General features: G+C 61.0%; 1 protein-coding gene across 1 annotated transcript; it reads left to right on the top strand.

The window, feature by feature from the left end:
• The first annotated feature begins 859 nt into the window (after nt 1-859).
• On the top strand, nt 860-14505 carry NID2 (nidogen 2). The gene is made up of 21 exons (XM_069783076.1): nt 860-1088; nt 1777-2085; nt 5021-5253; nt 5513-5934; nt 6561-6710; nt 6790-7035; nt 7272-7472; nt 7606-7824; nt 8182-8325; nt 8705-8833; nt 8929-9072; nt 9165-9284; nt 9380-9616; nt 9823-10044; nt 10207-10376; nt 11158-11287; nt 11493-11664; nt 12202-12359; nt 12635-12758; nt 13552-13664; nt 13754-14505. The coding sequence occupies exons 1-21, from the start codon at nt 894-896 to the stop codon at nt 13762-13764; spliced, it is 3849 nt and encodes a 1282-aa protein (XP_069639177.1). The 5' UTR covers nt 860-893; the 3' UTR covers nt 13765-14505.
• The last annotated feature ends 142 nt before the right edge of the window (nt 14506-14647 follow it).

Below are 14647 nucleotides of genomic sequence, written 5' to 3'. Positions count from 1 at the left end.
TCTGGCATTCCTCGGGCATGTATACATTTTGGGACAGATGCGATACTAACGCTGGCCCGGAGCCAGGGAAGCGGGAAGCGCTCCAGTAGGATGGAGCAGAGCTTTTGGCTGCTCCCAGCTTGGATTTCCAGGAGCACTCAGTGAGTCCAGCTGCTTGCATTTGGGGGTGTCCTTTCGCCCCAACACCCCAAATCAAAGCTAGGGAACCCACACCCCCCCACCCTGGCTGCCTGTTGCTGAAGCTTTGACCCCCCCCAGACTTCTCGGGATGGAGAGGAGGGAGGACGGCTCTGAGTAAGGATAAACAGTGGGAACCCCACACCCGGGCCCTCAGCTCCGCTCGCTGCCAACTTGCCAGTCGAGCCGCACGATGTATTTTGGCCGGGTGGCTGTTTTTCCAGTTTTCCACCCCCATCACCACCACCACCACCGCATCCCCCTTCCCCGGTCCCCCGTGGATAAGGAGTCCCGGTTCTGCCCGGCTCCAAGGGAACGGGACCCGAGGGGACCGAGTGGGGAGCGGGCAAAACCCTCTCGCCCACGCTCCGGTGCCCGGTCCCGACCCCGGCTGGCTGCGGGCCCGACTCCGCCGGAGGAGCAGCCCGGGGCGGATTTTGGGGTAAGAACCGATTGGTCAAAGCCGGGACCGGAGGGAATCCAATGAGGAAAAGGCTTCGGGTTTGGACCCGCCCCACCAGCGGCGCGTCCCGTCCCGCCCCACCGGCTCCGGTTCCCTCCGCCGGGTCGGGGCCGTCCCGTCGGGTCCGCTCCTCCGATTTCGCTCCGGTTTAAACCCTCCGGCGGGGGGGGGGGGGGGGGGAGTCCGGTATTGAGAGCGGGGGGTGGGTGGGGGGGGTGGGGAAGGGAATTTCTCCCGTCCACCCGGCGGCGGGATGCGGGGGGTGGCGACGGTCACGGTGGTGGTGACGGTGCTGGCGGTGGGGACAGCCCTGCCCCGGCCGGCCTTGCTGCCGTACGGACCGACCCGCGGCGATGCTCGGTTGCGACCGGGAGACGACGAGAGTTCGCCCGGGCTGCCGCTCCGCCGGACCCTGCGCCTCTACGGCCGCGCCGCCCGCCGCCTCTACGTGAGTCCCGGCTGGTCCCGGACCCCCTTTTTCCCCCCCAACCCCGCTCTCCCGCCGCCCTTCCTTCCTTCCAGCCCCCCCCTCGCTCCTCTCCGTCGTCTCCCTCTCTCCCTCCACCTTCCCATCCATCCCTCCACCCTTCTTTCCCTCCCTCCTTCCATCCCGCCTTGCCTCTCCATCTTCCCACGCTCCTCCTCTCCATCCCTCTGTCCCACCATCCCTCCCTCCTTCCATCTTCCCCCCCCCATCTCCCCAGCCGCTCCCCTTGACACCCACCTCCCCTCACTCCTTCTCACCACCCCTGCCCCTCCATCCCCTTCTTTGCCGCACCGCCGCACGTGTCTTTTCGCCATCCGTCCCTTTTCTCCATCCAGTTTTTCCCCCCTCCCGCTGTCTCCTGCCCGGTATCTCCGGCTGTGGAGGAACAAGAAGGCTTTCTCCTTTGCAGCTGTTTCCCCCCCTCCGCCAGCGGCGGCTGCAGCTGGGATGGCCCCTGATCTGCAGCTCTCAGGGGGGGGAACGGAGAAGCCCGAGGTCTTTGTTTTCTCCCCGGCCGGATGGGGCCACGCGGTCTCAGGGCTCTCAGCCTGGTGTCCCGCTCCACCGGGGAGAGGGGGGGACGCAGTGGGCGACCGGCGGCGGACGCACCTCTGCGGTTCCTGAGCATCCTGCACCGCTCTCCCTGCAGGTGGGGACCAACGGGGTCATCTCCACCCAGGATTTCCCCAGGGAGACCCAGTACGTGGATGACGATTTCCCCACAGACTTCCCCGTCGTCGCTCCCTTCTTGGCCGACCTCGACACCTCCGGTGACAGAGGGAACATCTACTACCGGCAAGACAACTCTCCGGATGTGCTGGACCAGGCCGCGGGCTACATCCAGGCTGGGTTCCCCCGCACCGCCGGCTCCTTCGTGCCCACCAACGCGTTTGTTGCCACCTGGGAAGACGTGGGCGCCTACCAGGAGCTCTCGCAGGACACCGAGCCCTCCAAGAAGGTGAGGCCAATGGGCTGAGGTTGGACGCCCATCCTACGTGTCGCGGGAGGATGAGTCTTCCTTGCGTAGCACCCAAAACGCTCGGTCTCTTCTTTCTGGGCAGCTGGATGGTGGGTCCAGCCTTGGACGAGCGTTGGGGGAGACGTGGAGCTTCTCGTCTCCGCTCAGAGCTGCGGCGTTGGAGGGTCTGTTGGCTTTGCTGATGGGCAGAAGAGGTTTAGAGGTTGCCTTCAACTTCACGGTCGGAGGTGCTCAGGCTTCTCCCTGCTTCTCAGGCAAAGCTTTGTGGTGCCGGTGGTCCTGCATTTGCAGAGCAGGGCTGGGCCGGGGGAAGCCGCGGCCCAGGTCACCCATCGGGCTCCAGACCTTTTGCTGGTGGCTTGAGGCTGGTCCTTCCTTCTGTCCGCACGTTGCTTAACACTGCCAGCTTCAGAGTTTCCATCGTGGGTTGATTTTGTGCCTGGAAAACAAGCGTGTAGGTGGTCCACTGGGTCAGGGAGGTGACCTGTGCTTTCCACCCACGGGCTGATAAGGCTCCTGTGTGGGTGTATCCTGGTGGACCTACAGCGCTGCCTTTCCCCGAAAAACCGCTATGTGCTGCTGGGGCCGGAGCCGTCACATTAGGCTGCTGACGTGCCGAGGAGGTGACGGTGATGCTCTGCCGGCAGGACGGGCTTCTTGAAACGAGCTGAAAGATGAAGAGCTGCAAGAGGAAAACTCTTGTGATGAATACCCAGAGCTGTGCAACGGGTGACAGGCTCTTGCTGCCATGGGGTGGGCTGACTCCAAAACCCATCAGTGGCCACTGGGTCCCCACGGGCCACCGGGAGCCGTCCCTGCCGGCCGTCCCCCCGCTCCGGGGCCCTTCAGTAGCGGATTGCTGAGAGCAGTGGCCAAGCAGGGGAAGAAACCGAGGTTTGGAAGGAAACAACGCACATTTTTTCCTCTAATTTAAAACTTGGGAAAGCAGCTGAAGAGATGCCATCAGGGGCCTCGCAGCGACCTCACAGCCATCAAAAACGCAGCCTCCTCTTCTCTTCCCAATTGTTTTTTTTTTCCTTCTCTGAGTAGTTGGATCAGGTTTTAAAATGAAACCGGACTTGCTTGGAGACGAGCGGCTCCAGGGAACATTTCATTCAAGATGTACTGCAATGCAGCTTGTGCCTGGGCTTTGCTGAACTCCCCCTTAACCAAAACTGCTAAAAAACTCCCCAAACGCCACTTTTTTCCTTACCAAATATGCCATTTATTGAAACACTGCCCTCCCGCTTCTCAGAACCAGCATTGACCTTGAAGCCTTTACCCCCCATCTTTGGAGAGGTTCATCCTTTTTGAGCCTCAAAAGCAGAAATCTGGGTTAAGGCTGGGGGGGGTTTGAGGCTCCCCAATCCCCTGCCTTGGGGGTCCTGCGTGGCCAGGAGGTCTGGCAGCGCTGCTGGCAGCCCCCTGTCCCCTCCATCTCCTTGGGGACACGCTCTTAGTCCCCGCAGTGACACTTTCCAGGGCTGGGACGAGAGCTGACCCTGCTTCTGCGGGAGCAAAAATTGTCCTTTGGGCTGGAATTTGCCCTTTGCAGCTCCTTGCTGGGAGCAGCCGGCCACAAGCCGGGGCTGCCCCCCCCCCTTCGCTTTCTGCCCTGCGTCCCATGATGCCAGCGCATCGGTGTCACCCACCACCGGGTCCCCCCCTTCGCCGCCCACCGCAAGGCAAAAAGAGTCTTGCAGCTGCCACAGCAATTCGGCTGCGTGGGGGAAGGAATCTGGCCCTGGGGGGGGGTTATCCTCCCCCCAAACTTTTTGGCCGCCTTCGCACGGGGTCTCTGAATGCCCGAGTGTGCGATGCGCACAACAAGGCTCTTTATATCCCATGGGGCCGACGGGAAACCCTGTGATGCCCCGGGGGCCCTGCGCCCCAAAATTGGGGCTGGCGCTGCAGGGACAGGCAGGACTGGGTAGGGGGGTGGGGTGGGGAGAGCCCCCCCCCCTTCTGCCCGCTGCTCTGGGGGTGAAACCGGGAGTTTAATCATTTTTCCTTCGCTCGGTCACCGTTCCCCACTTGCTGCTGCAGGCAGCTCGTGGGGAAGGGTTGCTGCTGTGTGCTTATATTTATTTATTCGGAGAGCAGGACCTATGTGGGGTGGGGTGGGGGGGCTGGCCCAAATGCCGCAAGCGTTGGTTTCTCTGCATTCGAGGTGACCGTGATGCTCGTGGGGATTCTCCGGTGGCTCGTAAGGGTTGTGCTCACTCCGCAGCCTGCCCGTCCGTGGGTTATTGCAGCGGTCCCGCTCCCTGAGCAGCCTCGCTCGGGGCTGGCGCGGTCCCAAGGCTCGCAGGGCTGGCACGGCAGGCAGCCAGCGTGCCTATAGCGGGACGTATGGGTGTGGGGAAGGCGGGAGCACGTGCATGTTTTTTCCTGAGGAAACCAAGCTAAAATTGTTCTCGGGGGGGGAAGCGGGGAAGTGCAGGTTTTCCTCCGGTGCTGATGGGATGGAGGGGGGCTTGCTGGTGTGAGGGGCAGGATGGGAGTGAGGGGTTCCCGGGCTGCAGCACGCCAAACCAGTGCGTGGGTTACATGGCCTGGGATGCTCCTGGGCATGGGACAGGGCTGTAACCTCCCTGTGTGACAGCTCCAAGGGACACTCCTGCACCGATGCAGCTGAGAGGCGGTGTCCTGGCTTTGTCACGGGCTCCCGTGGAGGATGCTGAGCAACTTCCCCGCACGTTGCACTGGGGTTTGGCCATGCACGAGCAGCCCCTGCTCCTGTTCTTCCCCAGGAGTTGTCTCCAGGCCGATGGAGGGTTCTTTTGGGGTGCTTATGTGCACTGCTGTGTGCGGGGAGGTGGCTGTGGCATCCCCGGTCCCCTTCCCTGTCTCGGTCCTCTGCTGGGATCCTGCCCCTCCATGACGTCCGTCTGTCCTGCTCTCCTTTTGGCAGCTCAACACCTTCCAGGCGGTCATAGCCTACGATGATGAGGACACTTACGCCATCTTCCTCTACCCCGACGGTGGCCTCCAGTTCCTGGGGACACGGCCCAAAGAATCCTACAACGTCCAGCTGGAGCTGCCAGCCAGGGTGGGCTTCAGCCGGGGGGACGGCGACGATCCGAAGAGGGACGGGCTTTTCCACAGCCTGGCCAGCAGTGAGCAGGCTTTGAGGCACCTGGAGCGGTGCGTGGTACTGGGGGGGCTGTGCGGGGCAGGCAGGGGGAGCAGGGTCACCTTCTCCCAGCCCCCAGAGCCTTTTAAAGGCTGGAAGAATCAGGGGAGCAAGTTGGGGGTGATGGGCTGAATCGGGGGGCTCAGCCCCACGTGCACGGGAGCTGCATTTGGGGTCCTGGGAGGGGTGGTGTGAAGCGGGGTCGGTACCTTTGGGGTGGGTTTCCCACCGTGGCTGTGATGGACGTACATGCGTGCTGCTGTCCTGCAGGGAGAGCAACGCGGGGGTACCCGGCGTGTGGGTCTTCCACGTGGGCAGCGTGGCCCCCCTGGATCACGTGGAACCGGGGGGCGGCGGGGAATCCGGCCCCGGTGTGCCGCAGAGCCCCGTGCATCACGGCCCCGGCACCGGCGACTACAACCGCGCGCTCTACAGCCGTGCCGACCACGCGTCCATGGAGCTGCAGGCGCAGCACGGCTCGGAGGCCACGTCACCGCATCCCGACCACGGACACCATGCACCGGGTATCGTCCCCGAGGGGCTGCCCGCATCCCCGGGGCAGGAACGGAGCCGCCGGCTGCATCCCGATGGAGATGGTGGTGCCCGGCAGAGCTACTCCGCCAACCCTTCTTCCTACAGCTCCGGGCATCACGGTGTTGGCGTGGAGGAAGATGTGCATTTTAACCCTGACGGTGAGTGGCCGCAGCCCCTCCGATGACCGAATGGGGATGTCTCGTGGCGGGTGGCTCCCTAAAAAAGGCCTCTTTGCTGGAAGCTCATCTTTTCCCGAGCAGCTGGGGCTGGAGCTAGTGTGGGCTGGCATCGCTCCTGCAAAGCTGCTGCCCTTCCAGCTCCTCTCTTCCCAGCCAAATCCTGCTGCCAAGGGGCTGCCGGAGCCATACGTCCCTGCCCGCTGGGTTTGTCGCTGCTCTACCTCACATTGCAAGGGAGGGAAGATCGAGGGGACGGTGTGGGACCAGGGTTGGCCCTGCCGCCCCCCGCCATCACCAAGCCAGCTGCGGAGCCGCCGTGGCACGTGCCTGGGGGGAGCAAAGCCCCATCCCCGTCCGGCTGTCTCCCAAAAATACGCAGGAACTCGATCTCTCGCCTTCTGTCAGATCTGCCTGAAATCAGGCAACAGGTTCAAACCCCTCAGCCTCCCCTACGCATCCCGGGCGGCTTTCTTGGGAACCGCTGCTGCCAGCTGGCCTGTCTCCCCGCGATGTTTTTGGGGCCGAGGAGGCAAGGTGGCCACCCCCCAGCTCCGTGAGGGGTGGCTTTGTCACCGTGTCCCCAACCCTTTCCCCTATGGCCCCAGTGTTCACCTACAGCGCGGCCAGCCAGGAGACGTGCGCCCGGCACCACGGGCGCTGCTCCCCGCACGCCTTCTGCACCGACTACGCCACCGGCATCTGCTGCCACTGCCGGGCCACCTACTACGGCAACGGACGGCAATGCCTGCCCGAAGGTACGCGGTTCGGGCGGCGGGGGGACGGGTACCCCCTGCCTGGGTGGCCGCTGCCAGGGGTGCCCGTCTCCCTGCCCAGGGGCCGTGCATCGCCTCAACGGGAAGGTGAGCGGGAGCCTGACGGTGGGAAGGGCGTCCGTCCGCTTCCAGGACGTCGACCTGCACGCTTACATCGTGGGCAGTGACGGCCGAGCCTACACGGCCATCAGCGGGGTGCCCCAGCCCGCTGCCCGTGCCCTCCTGCCCCTCCTGCCCATCGGCGGGTTCTTCGCCTGGCTCTTCGCCGTGGAGGAGCCTGGCTCCGAGAACGGCTTCAGCATCACCGGTAAGCGGGGAGGTGGGATGTGCCACCGAGTCCCGTTGCTCCGAGGGACACGGCTCCTGCTGGGGTGGCACTGGGAGGTGATGGGGGGTTCGGGGCATCCCCACGCCTCCTCCGATCACCTCCCTGGGTTCAGCTGGCTGTCACCTCCCTGCTGTGAGCCCTCGTGGGTGTGCTTTGGGGAGGTATTCCCTAAAAATCCTACAACCAAATGCGGCCTGTTTCCTTTTCCTGCACAGGCGCCGAATTCACCCAGAGCCTGGAGGTGACCTTCCACCCCGGAGAGGAGACGGTCCACATCACTCAGACGGCCGAGGGGCTGGGGCCGGACAATTACTTAAGCCTGAAGACACACATCCAGGGCCAGGTGCCATTTCTCCCGGAGAACGTCACCGTCCACATCACTCCCTACAAGGAGCTCTACCACTACTCCAGCTCAGGTAAGAGCCCGTTCTCAGCCCCGGGGTTCGGTTTCTCGCACCCCACCGCGGTTCCCAACATCCGAGAGACATCGACGCTAAAGCTGCTTCTCCCCCATCACCGGCGGGGGGGGATTTTCTCACCATCCGGCAGCTGTGACATCCTCCGCTCAGCGGGATTACGTCCTGGTGGCGGGGACCACCAACCAGACCTTGTCCTACCGCCTGCGCCAGAACATCACCTTCGCCGGCTGCCCGTACGCCCGCCTGCCCGCCCGGCAGCGGCTGAGCGTGGCACGTGCCTTCGCCCTCTACGACGGCCAGGAACACGTCCTGCGCTACGCCCTGGCCGCTCGCATCGGCTTGGCACCGGGTAAGCTCCAGCACCCACCCCGGGGTGCCCACCCCAGGGTGCTGCCAGCCCTCGCCGGGGGATGCTGCTGTCTCCCGCCCGCTCCCAAAGCTGCAGCATGCTCGCTTTGCCCAAAAACAGCCAAAAGAGGTTTGGGTTTGTTTTTTTTTTCTGAGCAGCTTGAGCCGTAGCGCTTCTGGGATGTGGGGGGGGACTGCAGCGGGGGTCACACTAGGTGCCACGGGTCCCTGCGTGGGATGAGGGTGCTGCGGCGCAGCGGTGATGCCTATGTCAGATATAAGTGGGAACGGTCGTTCCCCACTCCCCGTGTCTCCCAGGTCTTCCCCCCCCCCCACTAACACCCCCCTTTGCCTGCAGACAATGCTGAGAATCCCTTGGTGAACCCGTGCCATGACAACACGCACGCGTGCGAGGCCACGGCGCGCTGCCAGCCCGGCGCGGGGATGGAGTACACGTGCGAGTGCGCGGCCGGGTACCGCACGGACGGACGGGGCTGCCGAGGTGAGCGGGGGCTGCAGGTGGGTGCGAGGGGGTGGTGGCGGGGGGGCTGGTGCACCCCATCCATCCCCTATGGGGCACCATGGTGGCCGCTGCCGTTTGGGGTGCTGGGATGTGCCACAGCATCGCAGCACCCACGGTCCCAAGAGGTCCCGGAGCTGCACCAAGAATATGGGTGAATTGTGGGGGGGGAACTGAGGCAGGGTGCTGGGGGCACCCGGGGAAGCGCTCCAGGAGCAATTGCGGGGATGGAGGAAATGGTAGCCATGGTACAGGCAGCACGGGGCAGGTTATCCCCCTCCCCGGGCCAGGAGCAGCCAGATCCCAAAAATGGGGGTGTCCCACCACCGCCGGGGTGCCCGGCGTCTCTCCCTTCCTCTAGACATCGATGAGTGCGCGGGGGGCCTGAGCCAGTGCGGCCCCTTCACCGTCTGCCTGAACGTGCCGGGCAGCTACCGGTGCGAGTGCCGCGGCGGGTACCGGCCGGCGGAGGACGGGCAGGCGTGCGTGCGTAAGTGCCGGACCCGCAGTTCGGGGTCCCCCCGCTCCTGTGCCCCACGGGGCTCGCCCCCCCCCGCCACCCCCTCACCCTCCGTGTCCCCACAGCGTTGGCACCGGCGAGCAACCCCTGCGAGGACGGGACCCATCCCTGCGCGCCGGGGGACCGGGCACGCTGCCTGTCCCACGCTGGCGGCCATCCCACCTGCGAGTGCCTCCCCGGGTACGCCGGCGACGGCATCGACTGCTCCGGTACGGGGGAGCGGGAGGGACCATGGGGTGACCGTACCGGGCAGCCGCCGGGGTTCTCCATCCCGGCTGATCCCCATCCTCCCCGTGCACAGACGTGGATGAGTGTGCCGAAAACCCTTGCCACCCGGCCGCCGTCTGCTACAACACACCAGGCTCCTTCTCCTGCCGGTGCCGGCCCGGCTACGAGGGCGATGGCTTCCAGTGCGCGCACGGTAAGGCTGCCCAGTTCGCCGCCATGCCGGTTTTGCCTGGGGTGCCTTCCTCCATCCTCACTCTGCTGTTGCTTTGGCTCTCCCGACGGCGGAAGGGAGCACGCAGCGGCTGACGCCCTGCCAGCACGAGCGGCTGTACCCACGGGCATCGCCGCCGGGACCCTCGCCCGTGGGCGACGGGCACGTGCCCCAGTGCGACGAGGAGGGTCGGTACCGGCCCCTGCAATGCCACGGCAGCACCGGGTACTGCTGGTGCGTGGATGCCGAAGGGCAGGAGATCGCCGGCACTCGGACGGCTCCGGGCAGCACGCCGCCTCGCTGCGGGACCCCAGGTCAGTGCTTGGGGGAGTGGCGGGGGGGGGGGGTGCCATCCCCTCCCCATAGCACCCCGGTCCCGTGGTGCCCCTCCGGCATGCTTAGCATGGAGGGGCACCCACCAAGGAGAGGGGGACCCGGGGCTCCAGCAAAGCCCCGAGTTCCCCAAGCTTGCCCACGGGGTCCATCACGGGGGGGGTGACTGCCACCCTCCCTGTGCCAGAGCCCACAGAGCGGCCCCGCACCATGTGCGAACGCTGGCGGCAGAGCTTACTGGAGCACTACGGGGGCAGCCCCCGCAGCGACCAGTACGTGCCGCAGTGCGACGCCGGGGGAGACTTCACCCCGCTGCAGTGCCACGGGGACAGCGGGTACTGCTGGTGCGTGGACGAGAGTGGCAGGGAGATCCAGGGGACACGCTCGGAGCCTGGCAGCACCCCACCATGTAAGACCTCGGCACCCCAAGCGTGACACCCCTCTTGTCTAGCACAGCACAGCCTCCTGGTGCTGTACCCCGCTCCCGCTCGGGTGCAGAGCCGAGGGGCCGATGCTCCCCGAGCCATCTCTCTCCCTGTCGTTGTCTCCATCCCCGCCATTACGGCACCAGGTCTCCCCAGCGTCGCGCCGCCCAGCGTCCGGCCCTCGCCCCGGCCCGACGTGTCCCCACCGGCCACGGGGACCTTTCTGCTCTACGCTCAGGGACAGCAAATCGGCTACCTCCCCCTCAACGGCACGCGGTTGCAGAAGGAGGAGGCGAAGACCCTGCTCTCCCTCCATGTACAGTATCATCTCCAGCGCTGGGGCCGGGTGGGGGGGGGGGTGCGAGACCACCGGAGGGAGTGAGTTAGGGACGGGCTGAGGCTGCGACTCCGCGTTTCGCATCTCCCTGGACCACTCTTGTCTGAGCTGCGATGGTTTGAGGGGTCACTGCTTGAAGGTTGAGGGCTGCCTGGGTGCTGAGATGGAGGAAGAACGCTCTCACCTCTTCCTCCAGCTGTATCCCCCCTGTAGAGGGGCAGGTCACGGATAAGGGGCTGCCTGCAAAGAGCAGGCACATCTCTACTGCAAACTTGCCTTTTCCCTTCCTCGGACTCCTCTTGGAGCATGGCCACGTGCATCTCCAGCCAGGCCAGACCGAGGGAGAGGAACGCTAAAAGCTGGGCCGTGACCCTCCCTGCACCCTGGGGAACTGAAACACCTCGCCAAGAATTCCCTTTCCCCAGCCTGAAGGTCATTCCTCGGGCCGGCTTTGCTGTTGGAGCAGTCGCTCCTTGAGCCGAAGGGTTTTTTACACCCATCTGGACGTGGGTGTGTGCCTGCGACAGCTGGCCTAAAAAACCTCTGCTGCAGGGTTCAGCTGGGGGGGTGAGCGGTAGGAGCCCATCGGTGTTGGGTTTTGCTGGGGAAAAGGGATTTGAGCATCATTCCCCATTGTTGCACCTTGCAGAGCGCCCCGGGCAGCTCCCAATGCCGACTGGAGAGATAAGAGTGCTCACTGAGCCTCTCGGCCATGGTCCAGGCAGGATTTCACTCCATGTCCCTCTCCCAACCCTGGCAGGGCTCCATCGTGGTGGGGATCGACTACGACTGCCGGGAGAAGACGATCTATTGGACTGATGTGGCTGGCCGGACCATAAGCCGGGCGAGTCTGGAGCCAGGCGCTGAGCCGGAGACCGTTATCAGTTCAGGTGTGCTCCCATCACCGGTGACACTTGCCCAAAGCCACATCAGCGGGTCCAAGCCAAGTTTGTGCCCATCGCGGCGGCTCTGGGGCTGTCCTGCTTTGGGGGGTCCTCCACCTGCGCTCACATCCCTTGGCTGTGGGTCGGGGGACCGTGACGGGTCCAGGAGCAGCGCGTCCCCAGCCGCTGACCACATCTGTCCCTCCGGCAGGGCTCATCAGCCCCGAGGGGCTGGCGGTGGACCACCTGCGCCGAGCCATGTTCTGGACCGACAGCGGCCTGGATAAGATCGAGAGAGCCCGGCTGGACGGCTCGGAGCGGCGGGTGCTCTTCGACACGGAGCTCGTCAACCCCCGGGCCATTGCGGTGGATCCCGTCCGAGGGTGAGCAGCAGCGTTTCCAGAGGGATTTGCAGGCAGGGCTTTGCAAGGTGCAAGAGTCGGACACATGCAGTGGTGCCAAGGCCGCATCCTGACCCTGGGAGCAGCTCTCCGACGTTGCACACCCCGTAGGAGGGATTGGCTCTGTTCCCTACCTCCTCTTTTATTTAATAATTCAGGATTTGGCTAAACCTGCTGTTCCAGTATCAGGATGTACATTATTTTTAAAAGCTTTGAAATGCGCCTGGCGTTTGAAAACACAAGCTGTGCCTCTAGGGTGCTGTTGCGATACAAAATGTGCTACTCCTAAGACTCGCCCTCATCTAAGAGCTGCAGTTTGGGTTGTAAACATGTTTGACATCATTCTAGTTTTCTTTTAAAGATTTTTTCAAATCAAATTAAGATTTATTTCAGACATTATTAAGGGGAAAACCAGGCCTCTCTGCTGACAAGAACCAGTAACAAAGAGAAAGCCTATCATCTCCTACCACTCCTTACTGTTGTGTGTCCTGTTTGTTCATTATACAATTATTTCCCAAGCAACCTTTATTGGACGGACTGGAATCGTGAAGCACCCAAAATCGAAACTTCCACTGTCAACGGAGCCAACAGGAGGGTCCTGGTGAATAAGGACATCGGCTTGCCCAACGGCCTGACGTTCGACCCCTTCTCCAAGCTGCTCTGTTGGGCAGACGCAGGTAACTTCACCGAGGACGGACCAGACTACGACAGACTAAGCCTCGAGGGGAAAACCAGCTCTATCTGTCTTTAGCCCATTGCTACCTGTGGGCTTCTCTGCCCCTTTCCACTGTCCTGCCCCAAAGGATTTGGTGTGACGGGGTCAAGGGGGGCTCATGGCATGAGTTGCTTCTACATCCTTAGGCTGAGAAGCCGTTTCAAAATTTGGTGAATACAAAGAATACGTTTGGTGGGGGGTTTTTTGTGACCTAGTAACTGTCTTGTGTTTGAAAAGGAACAAAGCACCTGGAGTGCGTATTTCCTGATGGCGCAGGGCGGCGCATCATACAGAACAACCTCAACTACCCTTTCAGCATCATCAGTTATGCCAATCACTTCTACCACACGGACTGGAGACGGTAAGGAAAGAAAACCTGCTCCCTCCCGTGGCCCGGAATGCTGAGCTAGCAGTTCCTAGGGCTCCGCTCCCCTCAGCGGCCAGGAGCCAGCCTCCCCTACTCCCTGCCCCAGTCGTGCTAGCGAGCAGCTTGGAGGGGCTTTGAGCCAGAGGGAGGAAAAACAAACGCTGTCCCCAGCCTGCTCTCCGGTCCCGAGTCCTGGCACCTCACCAGAGCCCTCTCTTGGGTCTCCTGCAGTGCCACGTTCAGCAACTCCCGCTTGTAAATCTCAGCGCAGGACAGTTGTTTAGAAACAGCCCCAGCTTCCTGGGAGGGACAGAAAGAGTGGTGGCTTTTTGCTGTTTTTTCTTTTCTTTAAATAAAACTTGGCACAAGTTTCTAAATCTAGATTAAGTCAAAGAAAAGATTCTGTCCTCAGTTGTTCCCTCTCCCCCACCCCCCAAGGCCTTCGGCCTCAGGAACTCGCCTCCATTCCCACTCCAGCTGGAAGCTCTCAAAACTTCAATCAAATCTCAGCAGATTACAACAAACACTTAAGTGCTTGCCACACTTGGAGGAGACTCTCAGGGAGATAAGCTCTCCTTGGAAGGCTGTCTCTGTGACTCTGCATCACCAAAGAGAAAGGCACTGAAGGAGCTGGATATAGATCTTATGGGGCAAATTTCTTTCCACTTGTTCTGCAGGTGTTCAGATCAATCCTATTAGCTGCCTCTGTTCTTAAATGCATGTAGGTGGGGGAAAAAACCCCAAGTTTCATAGATGAGTAAAGCACTTCTCCCCCTTTTATCACCAGGGACGGTGTGATAGCTATTGATAAAGAAACTGGCTCCTTTACTGATGAGTATCTTCCAGAGCAGCGATCACATCTCTATGGAATAACTGCAGTTTATCCTTACTGCCCTGGAGGTAAAACACACAACAAAATCCACCCCCTCTTGATTGTCTGACAGCTGTTATGTGCTTGACATGCTAAAGATATCCAATTCTTTATGCAGCAAGGAAATAGTAACTGCTACTTCGAGAAACATCAATCTTTGCACCCAAAAGAACTTCAGACCCAGAAAACTGTCACTGCATACAACTAAGGGGAGAAAGCCCTTAACCAAGGCCAATGAAGCGACCTACTTTCCTGCAAAAGATGATCAAGTATTTTTGAAGTTATACCTCAAGTCTTTACTACTGTATTTTTTTAAAAAGTGGAAAACATTGATATATGACAAAAAAGAATGGTCCTGTGAATCTTAGGCCATTACTCAAACTCTTGCCTATGCAAGCAAATTTAAAATGTAGCTTTCTTACTCAAATGTTTTATTTTATTGGAAGAAGAATGGATTAATTTTTAATAGTTTTGACAATCTGACCAACAGGTCCTTTTATCCAAAAAATAAGTGCCTATGGGGAGCTTTGCATGCAGTATCTTGCTGGGTCTAAGTAATCTACAGCCCTGAAGACAGAGACACTGTGTGCTCCAAAAGTGTGCAGAACAGTTACATGATATGGCAAAGGCATTGAAGTTTTTCCAGGAGAGAATTCTGTATTTTCACCACTGCCTCAATGCATGTCTTTTAGTATTTATATTAGAAGAATATGCTAGAATTGATCTGTTCATGCTTGTTGGTTCTTCTAAGTGCCTTCATAGACCTACCCAATGTAGACCAATACATGTTCAGAAATACCATTTATGTTGTAATGCTTCACTTTTTCTAGGTTACTTCAATAATTGAATAAAATGGTTGTTATAAGTTTCCCTTTGGATGTAAATATTTCAGTTGCAGGGTAGACTGTGGAGAAGCAGCAAGCAAGCCAGGAGCGAGCTGTTCATATGGCAGGACCTCAGCAAAAGAGGAATCTGCAGAGCCTTTATGTAACACTCCCTTCTCAACACAAAG

This window comes from Haliaeetus albicilla, chromosome 5, assembly GCF_947461875.1.
Source record: "Haliaeetus albicilla chromosome 5, bHalAlb1.1, whole genome shotgun sequence".
Lineage (NCBI taxonomy): Eukaryota > Metazoa > Chordata > Aves > Accipitriformes > Accipitridae > Haliaeetus > Haliaeetus albicilla.
The sequence above is the reverse complement of the archived record's forward strand: the minus strand, read 5'-3'. Positions and strand labels throughout refer to the sequence as shown.